The sequence below is a fragment of the Bradysia coprophila genome, unplaced genomic scaffold (assembly GCF_014529535.1).
Source record: "Bradysia coprophila strain Holo2 unplaced genomic scaffold, BU_Bcop_v1 contig_24, whole genome shotgun sequence".
Classification (NCBI taxonomy): domain Eukaryota; kingdom Metazoa; phylum Arthropoda; class Insecta; order Diptera; family Sciaridae; genus Bradysia; species Bradysia coprophila.
Window position 1 is genome coordinate 7,297,524 of NW_023503501.1, and position 21,495 is coordinate 7,319,018.

General features: G+C 36.6%; 4 protein-coding genes and 1 long non-coding RNA gene across 6 annotated transcripts; 2 read left to right on the plus strand and 3 right to left on the minus strand.

Annotated features, from left to right (window-relative positions):
* Positions 1–2,150: 2,150 nt before the first annotated feature.
* Positions 2,151–3,748, plus strand: LOC119077719. Its single transcript, XR_005087850.1, has 3 exons — positions 2,151–2,391; positions 3,336–3,390; positions 3,450–3,748. It is a non-coding gene; the product is annotated as an uncharacterized LOC119077719 (long non-coding RNA).
* A 3,753-nt stretch (positions 3,749–7,501) lies between these two features.
* LOC119077663 (putative leucine-rich repeat-containing protein DDB_G0290503) lies at positions 7,502–10,751 on the plus strand. 2 transcript variants are annotated; one of them, XM_037184892.1, is made up of 3 exons: positions 7,502–8,338; positions 8,408–10,040; positions 10,264–10,751. In XM_037184892.1, the coding sequence occupies exons 1-3, from the start codon at positions 7,609–7,611 to the stop codon at positions 10,598–10,600; spliced, it is 2,700 nt and encodes an 899-aa protein (XP_037040787.1). In that variant the 5' UTR covers positions 7,502–7,608; the 3' UTR covers positions 10,601–10,751. The 2 variants fall into 2 exon arrangements, with proteins under 2 accessions (XP_037040787.1, XP_037040788.1); XM_037184893.1 differs by having other exon boundaries at positions 7,510–8,245.
* LOC119077695 (polymerase delta-interacting protein 2) lies at positions 10,634–12,642 on the minus strand. The gene is made up of 6 exons (XM_037184967.1): positions 12,453–12,642; positions 12,042–12,288; positions 11,906–11,980; positions 11,638–11,844; positions 10,980–11,245; positions 10,634–10,924 (listed from the first exon to the last, which is right to left on the minus strand). Exons 1-6 carry the CDS (start codon positions 12,554–12,556, stop codon positions 10,813–10,815), a joined length of 1,011 nt encoding a protein of 336 aa, XP_037040862.1. The 5' UTR covers positions 12,557–12,642; the 3' UTR covers positions 10,634–10,812.
* Positions 12,643–14,204: 1,562 nt separating this feature from the next.
* On the minus strand, positions 14,205–15,246 carry LOC119078158. Its single transcript, XM_037185631.1, has 3 exons — positions 15,213–15,246; positions 15,122–15,148; positions 14,205–14,962 (listed from the first exon to the last, which is right to left on the minus strand). The coding sequence occupies exons 1-3, from the start codon at positions 15,244–15,246 to the stop codon at positions 14,205–14,207; spliced, it is 819 nt and encodes a 272-aa protein (XP_037041526.1).
* Positions 15,247–17,536: 2,290 nt separating this feature from the next.
* On the minus strand, positions 17,537–19,150 carry LOC119077699. Its single transcript, XM_037184971.1, has 2 exons — positions 19,039–19,150; positions 17,537–18,983 (listed from the first exon to the last, which is right to left on the minus strand). Exons 1-2 carry the CDS (start codon positions 19,055–19,057, stop codon positions 18,049–18,051), a joined length of 954 nt encoding a protein of 317 aa, XP_037040866.1. The 5' UTR covers positions 19,058–19,150; the 3' UTR covers positions 17,537–18,048.
* Positions 19,151–21,495: the final 2,345 nt, after the last annotated feature.

A 21,495-nucleotide genomic window follows, 5' to 3' on the forward strand; every position in this document is an offset into this window, starting at 1 on the left:
TGCAAAATGAGGAATGTCGATCGTACCGAAAGGTTGATTGAAAAATATATTTGAGTACAGTTTTAGTTTGACCATTGATCGGATAAGTTCCTACTCAGGACAGTGATTTTTGTAGGCCATCTCGGTTTTGATAAGAAGTTTTGAGTATTGAACAGATAAGCTGAATAAGTGATTTCGGGGCGTCAACTAATGTGTAATAAAAATATAAATTTGCAAACCAAGCATTCCATTTACCGGGAAAGACATATTCCATACATGGGACGAGTATACGGCATGTTACCACAGTATCTACGACTGTAATCTTCCATTAAAAAATATTTTTACACTTCTAAAATGTCTTGTCGCTTTTTTGGTAGCTATGGCAGACACAGGCAGCTGTATTGAAACAAATGCTGACAAGTGGAAACGTTCTTCATAGCTATTTAACTAACATTCCAGCTGATTAAACAACAAAGAAAAAATATTTTGTGTATCACAAGTAGAACACTTTGGATTGATATCGATGACAACGTAAGTTTCTTTATTTTTTATCAAGAATTCACGAAGTGAACAATTAAATTCAAATAAGTCTAATACATGAACGAATGTAAAATATCAAGGTTTTAAGGGAGTGTGTTACGTCGACGCAGTCGCCACCTTATTTTGACAAATTTGCCACTGAATTTTTTTGTAGTGGAGCTGCCGTTTTTTTTATCCAGCAATATCGACATCACACGAAAAACACAAATTTTAAATCTTATTTCATTTTTGCACGCCAAAATGAAGGAAAGATACACAAAATTAGACATCACAATCACAAATTATTCACTTTCGAACACCGAAATGGTGACATCATGAGACGTAAGAAAAGGGCATCGCTGTTCATACTTCATTAATAAATTTTTTAAAGTATAACATTTTCTGTGACTGATTTTCTGTAGAAAGCGCTGAAAAAAACGGTCGAATCCGATATTTTGAATTTTTGTATGGTAATTCACATTCAAACGTTGATATCTCCGTTATTTTTGAAGAATAAGAGCCGGATTTTGCAACAAATTTTTACTCAACATTTTGCACAAATGAGTTTGCCAATCAATAAAACTCCATAAAAGATGCAAACCTAGCAAAATTTGACTCTTATTCTTTAAAAACAATGGAGATATCAACGTTTTAATGTGAATTCTCATACAAAAATTCAAAATATCGGATACGACCACTTTTTTGCAGCGATTCTACCAAACGCGTGGATTGAAACGAATCAATCCAAGAAAAGTGGTAGTAAACGCAAGTTTGACAATGAAAAAAGATCTGAAAACAGAAAAAAAATCGTTAACCTACATTACTATGTAATTCAAAAGTAATCCACGCTCAGTGATATGGTAGAAAGCGCTGCATAAAGCGCACTCGAATCCGATATTTCAAATTTTTGTATGGGAATTAGGGTGTTTTTTGCATTTCTTTTAAACGTTGTCGCTGTCGTTTTTTATACCATCAACTAGTTTTACTCATAATACTCTCAAAATGAAAGCTCCAGAAACGAAAAATGGCAGTTCTTCAATCATTTCGGGTTTTCTTTACTACTTTTAATTAATTCGAAGTGATTTTAATTAAATTCCACATGGGAATGTTTGGAATATCGATTTCAATAATAAAATAATTGTCCCAAAGCATCTATATGTGTAAATAATGTGAAATTCTACATCTTTTGTGCTCAGTGTAGAGCTGTTTTAAAACGTTATTATCATTCGTTTCATAAATTATTAAACATTTCTTTTTCTGCAATTTGGTGATGAAAGATCCAAACTTTAATATTTTGCAGTCCAACACATGTCTCAATATGAATTCCGTTCAATAATGATTACACAAATTGAGGTTTATTTTATACAAAGGACGCTGTTTACATGAAGCTTCCAACAGATGGCTTGTTCATATGCCCTCTTAAACGTTTGTGTACATCGCATGACACTAGCATGCGAGTTTTTTTTTCGCTTGATGGTGTCTAGTGATTTATGGAAATATATGTATTTGTAGCGTGCGAATCGTGCTCCAATTATGGCTTTATAAATGTTGAAAATGTTAATCGAGTTCCACGAAATATTTTTTTTTTCGTTTAATCAGTTGGACATGTTTTTTGTGTGTTAAAAACACGATGACGAACTTTGTATCAATTTAAAATTGGATTGATTCAACAAAAGTGCATGAGTGTGTGCTATGGGCGCTCTGGAAAAACAATCATAATAGCGAGAAGTTTCAGCTGAGTAAATTGAACGTTTACAGAAAATCCTATTTGCTATTTATATAAAAAACAACCAATTTTTCTGAATTCTGCTATAAATTCCGTTGTCAATTGTGATCAGATCCATTATTTTGTTCCATTCGTGAAGTTCATTCCAATCTTAAATTTGCCAATTGGTGAGTGTAGATTTTTGAAAAGTAAAAAAAAATATTCATAAAATAAGAAGTTTTAATCGATAAGAAAAGAAAATAATTTGATTCAATAAACTGCCACGCAAACGGATCTATCATTCCAAGAATTTATAAATTCACATTTAATCTGAATGCAGGCAAAAATTTAAATTAGTACTTGTTATTTTGAATTTTTGTATGGGAATTCACATTCAAACGTTGATATCTCCATTGTTTTTAAAGAATAAGAGCCAGATTTTGCTAGATTTGCATCTTTTATGGAGTTTTATCGATTGGCATACTCATTTGTGCAAAATGTTGAGTAAAAATTTTCTTCTAATTATTTCACACAAATGAGTATGCCAATCGATAAAACCCCGTAAAAGATGCAAACCTAGCAAAATCTGGCTCTTATTCTTCAAAAACAATGGAGATATCAACGTTTGAATGTGAATTCTCATACAAAAATTTAGAATATCGGATACGACCGCTTTTTTGTGCAGCGCTACAAACTATACCACTAAACGCGTCTATTCACTTCGTCCGCAATTCACTTTGGCCACAATTTGCTCGTATTGAAACTTCATATTTTTACTTGTTTCCATTTTACACAGACGAACATTTTCTACAAAATTTTGATTCTCTTTTAAGAAGTGTTGATCCTTTCATTAAGGTATCCATGTATCATAAATCTTGAATAAAAAGCAAATACTCTTTTCAAATCGACCAATTATTTGATATCGATAAAGGTCGGAAAAAATAAAAGCAATGTTGAGATCTACAGTTAATGCCGCATTTTCCATTGTAATGCAGATATTCACTACAGGCTATGGAAAACGCAGCATAATTGTCTATTCCATCAAAGCCAAATTGCTCGTGTGTTTTCTGCCTCCGTTAATATACCAGGTCATCATTAATAACCTAGGTATATAACAAACAAATATTTTCAGAAAATGGTACTGAAGACAGAGCTGTTTGTCGCAACACTAGTGATTCTAGTGCTTCGTAAGTAAACACAATTTAGTTTTATAAAACATTCGAAATAACTAATATGTTCCGATCAGTTCAATGTCTTCCTGCTTATGGAAAGGGTTGTAGCAACAACCGATTGAGCGCTGATAAATGTACGGGTAAAAGAATTGGTTCAAAAAGTACTTTCGAATCGTGTAAAGCCGTTGATGGAAAATGCTGCGCAACAAATCTGGACGGATCTCGTGCTTTGGGTATCAACAGAGGAGATGCAGCCGCCAGCTGTGGATATTGTTTCACTGGAAAATGTAAAGCCTAGTGAAAAATGGATAAACATGAAACCTTACGATCATTTTGAGTAATTAAAATTCGTTTTTGTTTGATTTTTTAAAAATATTTTCTTCATCGAGTCCAATAAAAAAAATTGTTCAATCAATGACTGTATACTGTAATATTCTCCAAAATTCTGCAAAATTTATTGAACTCACGGTGGACCTGATCAACTTTATTTTGCGAAGTTCGTGAACATCCGATTTCTCAACGGAAAATCGTGTTTAAAGCACGGCAGAGTAAAATATACTTTACTCTGCCGTGGTTTAAAGCCAAAACAAAACTTTTTGTTCTTGAACAAAGTCTTTTACACTCGCCAAACCATGAAAACACTGAAAATCACGCGTCAAAAGTTATCGGAAACCACACTTTTTTAGTTCTCTCTCAGCGGACCTTGCACACAGGTCTTGGGATCTAGGCGATGTTTCCCTTAATGGTGGGGTTTATTTATGTTTTTCGTCAAAGAGAGAAATTTAATACGAAGGCGGAGCTTACTCTCCGTATCAACGAGTAGTGTGATGCACATCGAACGATCAACTCGTTCGGCTTTATTTCGCGTATTTTCGGTTTCGTTTTTATTCTCATTCTTCTTCTATACATTCAAGTTCAACCTTGAACGGTGTGTATTGCATTATCAACGTTGATAATATTGCGAGTTCTCACGATGAACTCTTTAATATAATTTAAAATTATCAAAAAATCAAAAATTCGAAGCATTACGTTTAGAGCCCTCACTTGGAAGGGCTGACATTTAGGGTTTAGCAAAATGTCAGGATTCGGCACATTTCAAGTGAATGCGTTAAGAGCATCAAACTTAATATGGATGTACATGCCAAATTTTTTGCTCGATGAACGACACGATCCACGCCGGGTATACATTAAAAAACACCAATACAATAGAAACAAATCCAAATTAAAGACTGACAAAATGGAAAATGTGAAAATAAGTAGCAGTTTTGTTGAATGTGAACGAAAAACTCATTTTTTTTTTGATAATTTCACAAAAACGTAGTAGGGCGCTAAGTGCGCCTGTATACCGTTAGCGAGTCTTACAATTCTGAGACCCTAAGGTAAGTTACACCTGTGATTTTGGTGTACTTTGGAAGAGCTTGAAAAGATGTACTAAACCAACCCAAAAAAGTTGGTCCATGGCCTTAGGATCATTGCGAAATTCGCGCTGTACCTGTAAAGCCTCAGTATTTACAGAGTGAGCCTAAGGCCATGGACCAATTATTTTTCTAGTGAATGGTGAACTTTGGTGAACTTTTTCATTCTCTTTCAGAATATACCAACCCCAAAATTTTCACTTTCGAAATAGCTTCACAAATCGTGCGTATGGCGTGGTAAGTTTTGTAACGAAAAACGTCACAAGATTACATGTGTAATGTCACAAGATTAAAAAATGCATCTTCGATTTGTGAAGCCATTAGGAAAGTGAAAACTTCTTAATTGGTGAACTTTGAAAGAGCATAAAAAAGTTCACTAAAGTTCATCTTTGAACCTAAGAAAAAGTTGGTCCAAGGTCCTAGATTCGCTCCCTGAACCTTGTGTTTTTGGCTTTTGTTTAGTGGCCATATTACATCTTTATGTGAAATTTTTGCTTTTTGTTGAATTTTTCGATGTTTTTCAACGAAAACACTTTTTATTTTCATTTTCTCATTTTAAAAGTCCCCTTTTTTGGAAATTCGTTGTGTTATTCTGGTTCCGTAAGGATTGAACGTATACTGTAATTTCGTGGTTTCAATCCAAGTGATGCAAATAACTATTTCGTGGATCTGTTCGAGAACCGTGATAAAAACGCAATCTTTCTATACATTTACGTGTCTTAGTTTTTTTTATATCGCTACTTCAGTCTTATTTATGGACGATTCGCTACTTCTTTGGCTTCTGTATTTTCAAAGGTTGTGCAACAAAAAAAAACGTTTGGAAACTCAAACTGCATTTCAGTGCAAAATTTCAACTGAATTGAAATTGTGCTACAATTTCTTATGAAAATTACAGCAAATCTCAGCGGATTTTACCAGAAAAATTGCATAGAAATGTTGTGACTTTCATACAAAAACAAAATAAAAGCAGTAAAAGTCATCGTAGAAGTGATAGCGAAAGGCTAGTACACAGTTTGTGAAAAATGACTGAAAAATCGACACTCCGCAAAATGATTGAAAAATTGCGGCGCGTAGTTTTGAATGTGAGAATTAAAGTTTCTGCTTCATGTGATTAATTGATAATTTATTAGTTGAAATTCAATATTTCGCACTCCAGAACGAAATGGAAATAATTTCAACTAATAACTAATCAATAAATCACATAAAACAGAAACTTTGATTCGCACATTTAAAACTTCGCGCCGAAATTTTTCAATCGTTTTGCAGAGTGTCGATTTTTCAGTTATTTTTCAACCATTTTTCACGAACTGTGTACTCATCTGAAAGTTTGACAAACTGTAGGTTTCTTCAATCGTACGGTAAAAACGAATTTTGACAGGCCGAAAACAACCGACCGTCATCCACAGAAGCAAACATAACAGCAACTTAAACAAATTTATTCGGTAAAACTTCAAAGTGAGGTTATATTGGCTTCTCTGTGGATGACGATTGACATTTTGAATGGCCTTGGAAGAAACCAATAGCACGTCTATGCTGAATTCCTAAACAAGCTTTGGAATTAAGATATTATATGTGAAGATTTGAAAAAACGACTTCTGATGCCAGAGCCTGAGACATAAAAATAGTACATTCTGTTGAACTTGTCGGTATCGGTACTAGCTTGTCCTAACGAGGTGGAGCCGAGTCACAAACGACGATTTTTTCAACAACAAAGCATACAGAGCACATACTTATAACACTTCATCGTGTCCGAAAAAATATATATGAAATTTAAATCCATTTTCAGTCGGATAGTGGCCGAGAAAGTATATGTATATGGCCGAGCACAAGATTCTAAAAGAGCAGGTTAAAACCAAGGTAAATATATGGGCGGAGGTAATGCCATTCAGACGCGCGGCTCAGCACAATAGTTCGATGCTAATGACACCTTCTTTTGAAATGGTTGACTATGATTCACTTGTGTTTCACAAAATGTTGTGCCTATCATAAAACAGACAGCTCAGCAATTTTGTGTTTTGACAGGAAGGGAGAGATGGCGTTACTTTCGTGCCACTTTACATCTAATTCGGTTATATATGGCACTACCTACGCCCATATATTTACCTTGGTTAAAACACTTCATTCTTCGAGTAGATCACGAAGGCGGTGGCACAAAAAATTTCCTGTGGTGCCAGCTAGGTTTGTGAAATTTAATATGACAATAGATTGTGGATTTGAGCACAATTTCACAGAACTCTCAATGATTGACGCTGTCGGCAAGTCGGTCACTTCTATCACTTCATCAAACAATATTTTCATGGACAATGTGATCGAAAATGTAATTTCCTAACAATTTGATTTTTAAATTTCGTATCTCAAAAGACCGACGCTAAGGCAGTGTCATCGCTCATTTTTGCGGTAGCAACGATAACAATTTCCACAATCTATTTCAACTTTAAAAAGAAATGGTTTTCAAGTTGACTTTTCACACAATTTGTAATAAGTGCGTTTAACGAATTTCATATCATCCGCCTTCGTGAGTGTTTGAACCTGTTCTTTCAGAACCTTGGTTGAATAATTGAAAACGTCTTTACAACATTAACGTGTAGATGTCGCCTCTACATTATCTGTCAGCTTACCGCAGAATAATTTATGTTTATCTCCGTCATTCCCGTCATTCCTAAGCCATTGTTAGCGTGGAAATTATATTGTCTCTCTCACTCCCCCATGGCATTATGAATGTGGCGGCATTCGAATGTCAACGTAAAAAGAAGAGTTGTTTATTATTGCTTTTTGAAAAATGTTTGTTATATTGCGTTGAGTAAGTGGTTGAAGGAAAATGGAAAATTCGCCCGACGAAATACTCAAAAGGTTGGAAGAGTTACGCTCTTGGCAAGGTATGCAACAGCAGAAGTTGCTTTCAAAGCAATTAACTCGATCACAGATTTGTACATTGGAACAACAGAAATTGTGTGAAATGTTTGGATTGAGCACTCTAACCTCAACGATTTCCGATTTGAATTTGTCTGATTTAAACGAAAAACGACCACAAACACCGCCAGTTGAAAGTGCTGCTCAACAAAACACATCTCTTCCAGAGGATCAGTTAATTGGACAAAATGACACGTACGCCAGCAATGTTGTCGGAACTCCTCAAAAGTGTTTTCTCGTAGAAACGCCAATCGACAATTTCAGTTTGGACGAATTGGATGCGTTCGGGAAAGAAACCGAAGATCAGCTGGACGCAGATTTCGAAGACAAACCGAAAAAGAGCTTTCTGAAACGGGGCCAGGGATTGACAGCCCGATTTAAAATTCGTCCCGAACAGTTGCGAATCGAGAATCTTCCCAAGTATAAGTTTGCCAATTCACACAAGAGATCGAAATTTTTTCGCGACCATAAACAGCCTGTCGACGGCCATCGATTGGACCAGGTGCCGAAATCCAAACAAATGGTTAACGATTCAAAGCCGGCTGGTAAAAATTTCGCGAAACAAGAGGCGGTCTCAGAACCGAAAACACAAAGACCTGTTGGTGATGGACAGTCGCGAGAAATAAATTTCCACAATGGTGAGTCGATCTTCCTGCAGTGTTCATTTCCGGTCTTTCATTCGAGTCAATAAATTTTCAAAATTCCAGATCTGAGATCAGTAGCTAACAAGAAACCGTCATCGGCAACATGGGCCAATGTCCTAGAATTAGAACAAAAAAATGTTGTGACCAAGCCAACACCAAAAGACAATCTCTTCAATACACCCACCATGGCGGAAAAGACGCAAAAACAACATCAAGATCAACGTGACCTTCAAATATTCGAGTTGCTCGAACAAAACTTGAACAATTCGGCCATTCTTCAGAATACAGACGTTATGAAGCAGTTGGTGCAATATATGTTGACCGCGCAAAGTTCATTGCAGTGTAATGCACAACAGGAGTTAAATTTCGATAAGTCCGCAGTCGATGTTACCACCGATAATGTTGAAGCTAAGCGAAACGTTCGATTTGCCATCGAACCGACTGACCGAACTCGTGAAAATGAAGATTCGGAATGTGAAACGATTGCGTCTACAGACATTGAAGAGATGGACCACAGCAAGACCTCCACACCGATCACAAAGACGCAGTTTGAATTGTTCAAACAAAATTTGTTCGCCGAAAGTGATTCAACGCTGGTGGACAAGTATTGCAAGGATAATACAATGAAATTGAGAAACGAGGAGCTGAAGGAGCGTCTCACCGAATTACAAAATGAAATCGAATTGTTCCGACAGCAGAACGCTACGCTAACGCAATCGATGCGGGAGCATGAAGTGGAAAAACTGTTGTGGGAAGAGCAGAAAAACGAAATGTTGGAAAAGATTGAAGACGAACGCATCCGGCAAGAGGTGTATCTGCACGACGAAAGAATGAAATTGATTGATGAGCAGAAGAAATTGGACAAGCGAATGAAGGAAGTTCGTGCACCGAATCGAAAGGACAAGGAAGACATGGCGAAACTGAAGCAAGACTGTGCTGACCTGCAAAAGGAACTGGCCAACAAGGATCAGAAACATATCGGCGCTCAAGCACGACTACGAGCACAAATTCGGAACATGGAAAAGGATTTGAAGGAATTCAGCTTGGAAATCGACAATTTGCGGAAAGAGAACAAGAAGATCGAGTCGGAAAATGTGCGGCTGAGGCGACAAAACAATAACAAAATGTTGAATGAGATAAACAAGAACATCGCGAAACTGGCACCGAAACTCGATACGCAAGCTGTCATCGATAGAACAGATTCGAATAAAAATTCCCAATCGGCTGCAGAGACTAAGTCGCAGTCTGACATTCAGTCGAAATCGAAGGGTGCTCCTAACTTAATTAGAGTCAAAGAAATACCGAAAACCTGCGGGACAGATGACTCGGATGATACGGATACGGATACGTCTTCGTCGACGCCCAAACGGTCATCGTATTTCAAAGACAGTCAAAGATCCAAGCTGACAAAGGAAACGAATGCTACACCATCTGACGACATTCCAATGTTGGAATCGAATTCATCGTCGAGTCTGAAACGAGAAATAGTGAATGATGACGGCAGCAGAGACATTTGGTATCCAAATGGTAATTTGAAGAAAGTTTCGGCCGACGAAATGGTTATTCGAATGCTGTACTTCAACAAAGACGTTAAAGAAACAAACATCCATGAAGGAACCGTTAAGTATTACTATGCCGAAGCGAACACATGGCAGACAACATACTTGGATGGCCTTGAAATTTGGGAGTTTCCGAAGTAGGTTACTCATCCTTTTACAAAATGTTTAAGAAGTGTAGGAACTCGAACTGTGAGAAGTATCGACGACTTACTGAAGAAATGGTGGGTTAATGAAGAAACTTCAACTAGTTGTCGTTTCATCATGATCTCACCGTCTCTTCAGTAAGTCATCGATGCTCATATTGTCGAAACTTCAGTGCAATGAAAAACGGTTGCCCGAAAATTTTCAATTTCTTTTCAGTGGCCGTAATGAGCATCACTACAAAGATGGTCGAATCGAGGCACATCATCCGGACGGTTCCATATGCACAACGAATCCAAACGACATGGAAACGGCTGAGGAATGGAAATATTTGAATGGGACAACATTTGTGATAAAACGTAACGGCGATAAGTATCTGAGCCTGCCGAACGGTCAACGAGAAGTGACGACGAAAAATCACATACGACGTGAATATCCGGATGGAACAGTCAAGATAAAATATCCGGATGGAAGCCTAGAGACGCGTTATTCAAACGGGCGTGTTCGACTGCGCGATGCTGCTGGTACGCTGATCAGAGACTCGGAACCACAGTGAATAATGTACTAGGAGTGTAAAGGCGAATTTTTGGGTTGAAATTTTCTCTTTAATATTTTCTGTTTCTAATTAATGTACCTGAGCAACGACTTAATGAATTAGGACAACTTAAGTGACTTTTTATTGAAAATAAAATTGAATTTTATCCAAAGTCAGTTCAGGTATCGCAAATTGAAAAACAAAAAACATCCAACACTCGCTCATCGACCAAATCAAGCCGGTTCGCTGGGGGTTGTGTTGTCGTCTGGCTTACTTTCTAGCGAGAATGGTGGTATTCGACAGTCAAAGGAATGTCCATCCTCTCGTTCCAATCGAAATGTTCCCCTATTTTCAAGTAGAGTTTCAGCAAATTGTTTCCCCTAGCAATTCATCAACTTACCACATATGACCGCTGGGTGCTTGCAAGCTAACATGACTACTGTACTGAAAAGCTGGAAGTCTACGACTTAGAACCGGCTCCTGGCCCACAACACCTCGTCCACGTACGGTTTCTAATGTGCCGGACAGGGAAAATATCCTCCAGTGTCTCTCACGCAACTGTACACTTAGTTCGCCTAAATTTTCTAAGCGAATACAATATCGCCACCAGTAGACTGAGGCGGCGGGTGTCTCACGGCATCCCATATAGAATGGTATCACAGTAACCTAAAACAAAAGAATGAAAATGGATCGAGAATCTGGAAAAACATTTCATAGTCGGCTGTTGTGGTCTTGCAACGTTTCTAGCAATTTTAAATTTATGCCCAGTCATCGTCGATCTACGGCTTTGGATACGAATGTGTTTGGGTAACACTTTCACTAAGCTGATATCTCACACACCGCTACCAACGAAAATTGCGCACTAATTAATGCAAAATACTGTAACATTGTAGTTGTTGCGCTCTTGACATTGCATTTTGTCATTGGTGACGAATTTTGTTTTTAATTTCGTTTAAACCGGGTTAGTCACCCGATAGAAATAAATGCTTGATTTGACCTTCTTCACTGTCACCTGGCATCAGTCTATGTCACATTTTCAATGTTGCCACCGTACTTACTCGTATCCCTTCACTTGTTTCCCGATGAACGTCTGACAATTCTAACCACGGATGATTCTTCTTTTGCCATGCTCGAAGTGTTTCCTGTGCCTCAAACGGTGGATCACGTTCAGCCGAATGACTTAGAAACTTATCGAATAGTTCATGATGAAGCGGAGCCTTTTCGCCGCTCGAATATGGCAAAATGTCTTCGTGCGACACATAGTCCTGCATTCAGATTGGAAAATTTATTTTTTGGTGAAATAGAACGCTTTTGCGAATAATTTACCAGGCCGGGTATAGCGTACAGGCTTCGATTAGAATCTTGATTACCCAGAAATGTGACCGCCTCCGTTTGAGCTCTCTGTTCGATCGTAAGTTTAGTTAAAAAGAAACAAATGGATTTGAAGAGCAGTGATACTCACAATGTACGGACAATCCCTGGAATCGATTAACACTTGGTAGAATGTGCTTGTCTTCCCTTCCGGATATTCAGTGCCGTCACGTTCTTCGACTTCAGGCAGTACATTTGGAAGGTCTCGGTCGTAAACGCGCGCCGACCACGGAAATAAAACTACACCACGATAACCGAAGATTCTATGTAGGAACAGCTGGCCAATGTCATATTTACCTCGAATTTTTGGCTCTTTCAGCTTACCCACCTCCGCCAATCTACAACGTGGAACAGAGATAGGGTAAATAACAGAAGCGTTCAATTTACGTTCTATTTGCGCAATTATGTAAGGGGCAAAATGATAATATTCACTGATCTGCAAACAACCTTAACCCAAAATAAACAACCGTTTCTTCAGCGTGCGAGGAAGGGTTTTGCTTACCGCGAACTATTGATTTTCGGCGTTGACGATACTAGACGGATTGTCTTTTGAAAGTAGAGAGGTCGAAATAATTGGTGGACAAACATCACTTTGAAGAGACCCATTCTTTGGTGTTTATTTTCATTTGAATTGAGAATTGGGATCTCGAAATTTTATTTACATGACATTTTCAATGACAGCAAAAATTAACCAATAATAGAGCGTTATGATCGGAGCGAGACGACCGGGTACTTGGGGTACTTGTCAAAGTATTTGCTTCTCTTTCATCATTCACAGCGGGAGCAGCAGTGATGCTACAATGACAGATGCGGAGCATTGTGAGCCGCCAACAGTGGTTTCACCGGTTTCACTAGATTAGTCAGGGATAAAGAAGTTATTTCGGACATTTAGCATTTAGCAGTTAGTGTTATTACGAAGGTAAAACACTCTATAGATTATGGGAATGTTCTCGTCACTTCTGCAAAAATTAGCGCTAACACTGTCGCAGAGTCGGTCTTTTGAGATACAGAATTTAAAAAACAAAATCATTTGTTAGGAAATTTAAATTTTCGACAATTTGCTCATGAAAATATTGTTCGTGTGAAGTGACAGATACCGACTTCCCGAACCATTGACGGTTGTGTGAAGGAGTGCTGAAATTCACAGCCTATGGAGTGTATGAAACCTTTTAAAGGTTGTGTAAAATAAACAGAGAAATGATAACAGATGGCGTTGCTTCCGCCCCACATTTCTTATTGTATTATGAAAGTGTAGCGAGAGTAGGTAAACAATTAAATTTTCATTGACGCAACGGAATCGAAAATGAGGGAAATAAAAAAAAAATTGGTTTTTGTCACTTTGCATGCTTTGCATTAAAAGTTGTATACGTCAAGGTTCTGAAAGAACCACGGTGCGTTTGAATTCTACTTAATCAGGAGTTTTTTTCTCTTTATTATTGTTCCTTGTGTTAAATAGAATCTTTTTAGCAATAGACGGTGACTTTTTCGAGTTAGAGAACTTCGAAGTGTAGGTCAGGTGTATATTAGAGTTTTTCCTGTATTTTGAGATCGGAAACAGTTTCCTATGTCGGTTTAGTTATTGTGTCACATAGTGGACACGTAGTGCGTGGAGGCGGGATTTAATGTAATAAAATATCGCTTCTCCAACTCGAGAAATTACCTCAAATCAATTTATTTATTATTTATCAACGGCTTACACCAACTGATAGTTATAACAAATGGAAAATACAAACCAAGAATGAAAACAAAATCGTTGAGTGTGTTTAAATAAAAAAAAAGTTGATTGCGGTCCTTGTCAAAAAGATTCCGATTCTTTACATTTTTTCTTGTTTCGATGTTTGATTGATTCCAGCAGTTCTTATAGTAACAGACTAGATTATTATACTAATACGCCAGTGCAATGTACCCATAATTTACCTTAACTGTCGGCGAGATTATTTGCTGTCGATCTGAGGTATAGTAGTGAGGTATGATGTAATGATCTCGAAATACGAGTGGTGTGACAAGTGAGACGAAATTAGATCGAAATCAGGTACTAGGCTTATTTGACGTTTCGAAAATGAAGCGCTACTGCCTGGTTTATTTTACTCTGCCGTGCATTTACTCCCTGTGACTTTTATACACTTTCATTTTCTAATGATCTGATAGAAACAACAAGACATTCGACTACTGTTTCGATCTGCAGTTCAAAAATACCATTTGTCATCAGGCCGTGGCGACAGTGGTACCCGATACAGTGCTCTAACCAAAGACGCTAAACCGTTTCCATAAGCGCTAAAACGGACAATATCGTTGAAATGGATTTTGATCCATAATAAACTTTTACACGATGTGTACAATACAAAGCATCGGCCGGCCAACTTCCATCCTCCATATTTTGCATTTCCAATAATTTTTCGATCAAACTTTCATCGTACAATCCAATTTTCGCGCCTGTTAATATGGTTTGAGCGTAGTCCAAGGGATATTTTAAGTCTTCTAGTTTGATCTGATCAAACTCCCGCCGTAGCGTATCCATGAACCTAATCTTAGTCTGATAATTTGTCGATGCCAACAGCGAACAGAAATACAGGAATGTATAAGCACTGGGATAGTAGATCGTGCCAGATTTGTACTTTCCGCTGATTAGCCAGTCGAAAACATAATCTTCGGAACGTTGAACAAAACGTTCGTGTCGTTGTGCATAGGCAAATCGCAAGATGTTGATAATGCAAACGGCATCGATTCGATTGTAACGCGAATTGTCTTTAGACACGTAATACGCCTGAAGCACACCATCGTCGTTTACATTTTCATAGATGGATTGAGACAGTGATAGAAGATCATCTTCGTTAACGGTGTGCGTTGCTAATAGCGCATGATGACAAACTGCTGTCGTGTCTTGATCATCTGGAAATAATTGACGATCGCCGGTAATGTCGCTAATGTCGGCGAAAAAATTTACCGTTGCTATTTTATTGGGACGTACTGCCGCAATGAGTTTATTGCGAAAAGTTGATGGCAAATGTTTCCCTAGATGCAATAAAAGGAGATATAAGTTAAACGTTTCGGTGCCCAAAGTAAATTTCGGTAAATTTGAGGCTGATTGAAGATGATGTCGTTCAGTTCCGAAGAAATCACAAGAAAACGGAAACTTTTTTGTATTGAATTGCGATTCCAAGAACATCAAACCCTTCTTGATAGCACTAACTCGATTTTCTGAAATTGTGCGTGAATTTTATTAGTACTGAAACATTCAATTGTGATGATAGATTCCCTTTACTTGCTATTCGCGTTATAAGTGTTTGTTGACTCATTGCACAAAGCTTTATTTTCGAGGCTCCCAGAGTTTCTTCGATGGCTTAAGATTATGTCTGATGTGAGTCACTTATCGAATGTTACGCCAATTTAAATTTAATTTTTGTGAAGCAGCTCCTTCGGCTCGATTCTTTACAATCGAATTTTTCGTTTTTTTTCTATTAAAGAAGCATTAATTAATCATTTTAAATGAGCATATTAGTATTTGGCTTCAATAATGGTTGTAGTGACTTGCAGGACACAACTTCACGAAATTTTATGAATTTACTTTTTGTGGGATTTGAAGAAATATTGTGAAAATTAATAATCCTAAATACACGCGAAGCGTTCAACATATAATTGATAAAAACTAGATGTGTTCAATAAGCAAACATAACAGTCGTCGTGTGTGTTAGTGTTAAGCACATTAACGATTAAGAAAAAAAAACGTGAAATCTGGGTTTCACTGAAATAGGCCCTGGTGATTTGTGAAATTGTGAAAAGTTTGTAGTACAACACCTACTACGGATCAGCAAAGTACAACGGCTTTAATTAGTATGAACTGCACATTCACACAATACCCTTAACTTTAGTTTAAAGTATATTGTCATTGAATTACAAAAATGAATTCTTTTATTTCAGATAACTTCACACTCACTTTTCTGTTTTGAGTTCGCTTTTCCTTCACGTATTTTCCTTTCTTTACATTTATTTCGATAGCCAAAATTATTTCAGACAAAACTACATTCTATAGGTGATTCACAAGAGATGTACAGTGGGTTCGAAGTAGAAGTCGCAGGTTGGTGTTGCACAAATCGAGCTAATATAAAGAAATATTAGTCAGTCAATATTTTTTGTCAAATGAATTTATATTCGGATCTATGTTTGATATGGAAATTAATGTATTGTTTAGAATTTTTAAAATATTTAAACTTAGGGTGGGTCGAGCTTTTCTCAATTTTTTGACATTTTTTTTATCAAAATTTCTAACGCGTCATTGTCCTCCAGTGATAATTTTTCCATACAACTTAAAACTGGATCTTCTACTGCCGGGAAGCGACCATAGTATATTATGACAAGGACCTAATGCTAAATTTCTGTTTAGTTTTTAAAACGTCCATGTTGAGCCACTAATATTCCTAACAATTTATGCTGAACGTCGTCTTCAAGAATTTTCTTTTGAGTTAACATAACAGCAGCACAGAGGGTTGTCCGAGACTTTGCTAAAAAGATGTAGCGATCTCGGTAGCGATCGACTAGCACTAAGAATTGAACAATTTTTGGCAAGGTAATCAATTTTTCCCTCATCATGCCTAATTGGCTTAGTTCGTAGTAGGCTCGATTGTGGAATAGACCTGATTAGAAATTTCTTTTATTCTCCTGTCAAATTTTTAATTAGGTGTCCTTCAAGGTGTCCTTCGCAACGCTATGTGTAGCAAGAATAATAGTAAATGCAAGAATTCATTACTGATTCGAATTGTACATTACAAATATATTATTAAATAAAGAGCTCCAAAAGTGGGACGTATCGGTCCGGGTCCATCGGTTGCGTAACTACATGAAAAATGATTGTGAAATACTAACAATGGAAATTATTGTTTCAAAATCGTCTCATGCAAATGTGTAAATATGATTGTTTAGTCCATAAATTAAAGGCAATTAATAAAACGTTATTCATCATCATCATTCACGAACCGATTGAAAGTTTTGTGAATGTAGTAAGTACTCAGGGACTTCCCTTTTTATACAAAAGTGAAAGGGAAGAACATCTATCGTACTTTTTATTTTGTACCAAAGTAAAAGAGTCCTCTCATCGTTCTACATTCGCAAAACTTACTTCGCTTCTACTCATTAAATTTAACAAGCAAAATAATAGACGGCTCATATGAGTGGGAAATTCGTGGACAGAGCGGAGCGAGGGCCTTTATTCACACGAGTCGCATTTTATATATAATTTATACGAAAATTGAGAACTGAAAGATCATTCGGTCTTACCACTTACGATGGTTTATTCTAAAGATTTTTTTTAAAATTTTGGTTCCACTTAGTTTTTGATATATTTATGTTAAATTTGACAATTTTTTAGGGACACAGCATATGAAAAAAATAAGTTGGAATCATTTGTAGGCTTTATTATCAGTGATGCTTCGGAAGTTTCACAATAATATTGATCGAAAATACGTTGAGAAAATTGTCAGTCACGTGAACTGACCCACCCAAAAAGTGGGACCTAGTTCATATTAGCGATAAAAAAAGAAATTGCATACAATAATGCCAGAAACAGTAAAAAAAACGCCGAAGGTTTTCCATTTATTTAACGTACTATATTTTCGATACGATGATTTTACCAAGGTAAATAATGTGAAGGTAATGTCAATCTTTTTTTGAAATAGTTGAACAGGATTTCCTAGTATTTCACAAAATATTTCCACTAATTCACAACAGGGAACAGATGTCCCGACCCTCCTCACTATATTTACCTTGGATTTTACAATAATAAGCACATACCTTTAGGTATAGCTCTGAGTCTAAGTTCTGTTAATCGTGCATATGTTATAGACTGTTATGAGGAAAATTTTGTAGGAAATTGTAATTTGAACAAAGGACCTTGCGGGAAGTGTCAAATGTCTAAACAATAGTATATTTCGTACCTAGGACTGAAAGTCTTCCAGACAGAGCCAAAGGCGAGGTCTGGAATCGATTACGCTAAAAAAAACTTTTAGTCCGTGGTACGAATAGTATTTTTCATATTGGACATAGAAAAAGTGCTAGGTATGAAAAATATTTTTACGCTTACATTTACGATGACCTAGGCAACGAAACTAAATAGTTTCCATAAGCGCTAAAACGGACAATATCGTTGAAATGGATTTTGATCCATAATAAACTTTTACACGATGTGTACAATACAAAGCATCGGCCGGCCAACTTCCATCCTCCTTATTTTGCATTTCCAATAATTTTCCGATCAAACTTTCATCGTACAATCCAATTTTTGCGCCTGTTAATATGGTTTGAGCGTAGTCCAACGGGTATTTTAAGTCTTCTTGTTTGATCTGATCAAACTCCCGCCGCAGCGTATCCATGAACCTAATCTTAGTCTGATAATTTGTCGATGCCAACAGCGAACAGAAATACAGGAATGTATAAGCACTGGGATAGTAGATCGTGCCAGATTTGTACTTTCCGCTGATTAGCCAGTCGAAAACATAATCTTCGGAACGTTGAACAAAACGTTCGTGACGTTGTGCATAGGCAAATCGCAAGATGTTGATAATGCAAACGGCATCGATTCGATTGTAACGCGAATTGTCTTTAGACACGTAATATGCCTGAAGCACACCATCGTCGTTGACATTTTCATAGATGGATTGAGACATTGATACAAGGTCAACTTCGTTAATGGTGTGCGTTGCTAAAAGCGCATGATAACAAACTACTGTCGTGTCTTGATCATTTGGAAATAATTGAAGATCGCCGGTAATGTCGGCGAAAAAGTTTAACATTGCTATTTTATTTGGACGTACTGCCGCAATGAGTTTATTGCGGAAAGTTGATGGCAAATGTTTTCCTACAAGCAGTAAAAGGAGATACAAATTAAACGTTTCGGTGCCCAAGGTAAATTTCGGCAAATTTGAGGCTGACTGAAGATCATCTCGTTCAGTTCCAAAGCAATCACACGAAAACGGAAACTCTTTCGTATCGAATTCCGATTCCAAGAACATCAAAGCCTTCTTGATGGCATTGGCTCGTTTTTCTGTAATTGTGAATTTTTTCATATTCAAATATTTAATTGTTTTGCTTTACCTTACCAGCGTTTGGTACAGACATTATTCTTATTTTCTGATATCGTTGTTCAGAAATAAGAATTAAGAGTCGGGGAAAATCCGGAAAAATAGATGTTACGCCAAATGTGTATCTAAATAACGATAAAAGATTATAAGACTATGTTTAAGAAGTAATTAGTTTGTGAATATTTTTATCAGTAAATAGTGACTGAAATAATCTAGAACTTAGAATTTGAAGTGAAATTATAATAGAAATTGAATCAATGAAATTAAATCTGAACCCGAACCCAGAATCTCCACCTTGCCGGGGTGTTGCTCTAACCAATATTATTATTTATTTTGTGCTTAAATGCACAATCGTGCAATCAAAGAACAAAAATCATAATTTTTGTTTGCATTTATTTGACTATACGTGTGCAAAGTGTTAGTGCATGCTCAATTTTGTACTATTCCAAAGGCTCTCTACCTATAGAGCCTTTGACTATACAGGTAGAGGTATTATCAAAGTATATAAAAACAACGCAGTTCTGACAACATTATTACGCCAAACATCACAGATGCAACATTATAAATCTTAAATTCACCCGAAAGTGGGAACCGTATTTCTTGCTATTCCCTGAGGGTCTGCGGTAACTTCAGTGTTTATATACTTTGGGTATTATGACACGTTATTTTGAATTGTCGGAGCAATTTGTCTCACACAGGCAGCTCTCTAGCAATGACACACCAATTGTTAACAATATTAGGAGGCCAAACGTGTGTCCGCTTGTACATTTCATTATTTTAATGTGTAGGCATCCTGTACGTTGTATTTACATTGTCTGAGGTGAGAATGTAAATGAAATTTACATGTTAAGGTTTTCGATGATTTACATGCTATGCACGGTCATTTACATTCGCTGGTCGAAGAATTTAAACAGGCAGAACCTTAGACGAATTATACATAGACTGGAAAATACTAATGAACGTCAAACACAAGGTATGGTCGAATGTCAAACTTTGTATGGAGCGGAGGATATAGCGATTTCATATAAACAAACTCACCTCTCATGAGAGGTGAGTTTGTTTATATGAAATCACTATGTCCTCCGGTTTGTATGAACAGACCATACCTGGTTTATACTTTCATTGGAAAATGCCAACAAAATTACAAAAAAAAGTGGCCCTTACATCAAATACGAAATATTTGATAAGTGTGAGTTTTTTCCTACTAATTTGCCCATCAAAATTAGCGCGTAGAATTTGAATTTGGCTACTAAAATGATAATATTAGTCGGACATTGAATTACATTGAAATTGATCAAAAATTTCTATAGATTAACCGACTATGGCTGTAAATACGCTAATTAAGGTCCATAATTTATAAATTTGCTGAATATACCTGTCGTCACACAAATAGTTCGGAAAAACGGTCTCTGCACACAAAATTATACCGGAAAAATGAACATTTGTAGCCTCTTACGCTCCTACTTCGGCAGTCCTTAATAAAACATATTTCTACCTGGTACGTACAATGCACCGTATTTTAATTTGAATAATTGAATTGAATTGAATATTTAAATTGTTTAAACAAAATTAAAAATCACACCGTCGCGACGAGAAAAACAACACCATGGAAAATTAATACTATCAAAATAGTCAACGCCTACATGTATTGGTGTAAAGTCATACGAAATATGAATATTATGCAAACTGATGTATAAACTGACAAACTGATTAGTCTGAGGGCAGAACTATTTTTTGGTACACTTGCCATCGAATCAATTAAGAAAACACTAAAATCACCACTGAATTTATAATTTGAAACAATAAAATCAAAATTTTTCATTGAAACTGAGAGTGACAACAAACTAAAAGTCAAAATATTTGACCGAAATGTCGAGCACATCCAATGCCTTCGGATCTCACGCCGCAAACATCGCACACACGTATTACTCATTTACATAGGCTCTGCTGTAATNCACGAGTTCCTATTATATGTTTCATGATGTTTGTTTGACCAATGTCAAGTTATTCTTCTTTCATTTTGTGTTTTTTTTTTCTTCAAAAATTATTCGATTGTCAGGTTATTGTAAAGTCTATAGACTAATTCTCGACGAGCTTTGTTCTCGAATTTTCGTGAACGCAATGTAAAATAAAATACAAATTTATTGAATAAAGGCTGGTTGATTTAAAAAAAAGGCTCCGATGCTAAATCCTGTTGGGCATCAAGGACAATAGCCCCTTTTACCCATTGGAAATGGAGGCATTGAAAATGATACGATACTCGAATTCTAAAACTGAAACAGAACCTCATTTTCTAAAAGGAGAACTCAAAATCCTGTAAAACGTGAAGAATGTTTCAGAATTGGACCGTTCTATTTACATTCAGTAATACAATTTACATTAATTTAAGTTTAATCGAAATGCAAATTGATATTGATTGGAAAAGGTAATTACTTCACAAGCGAGACACCGACCATATAAAGACAAGGTCTAGAA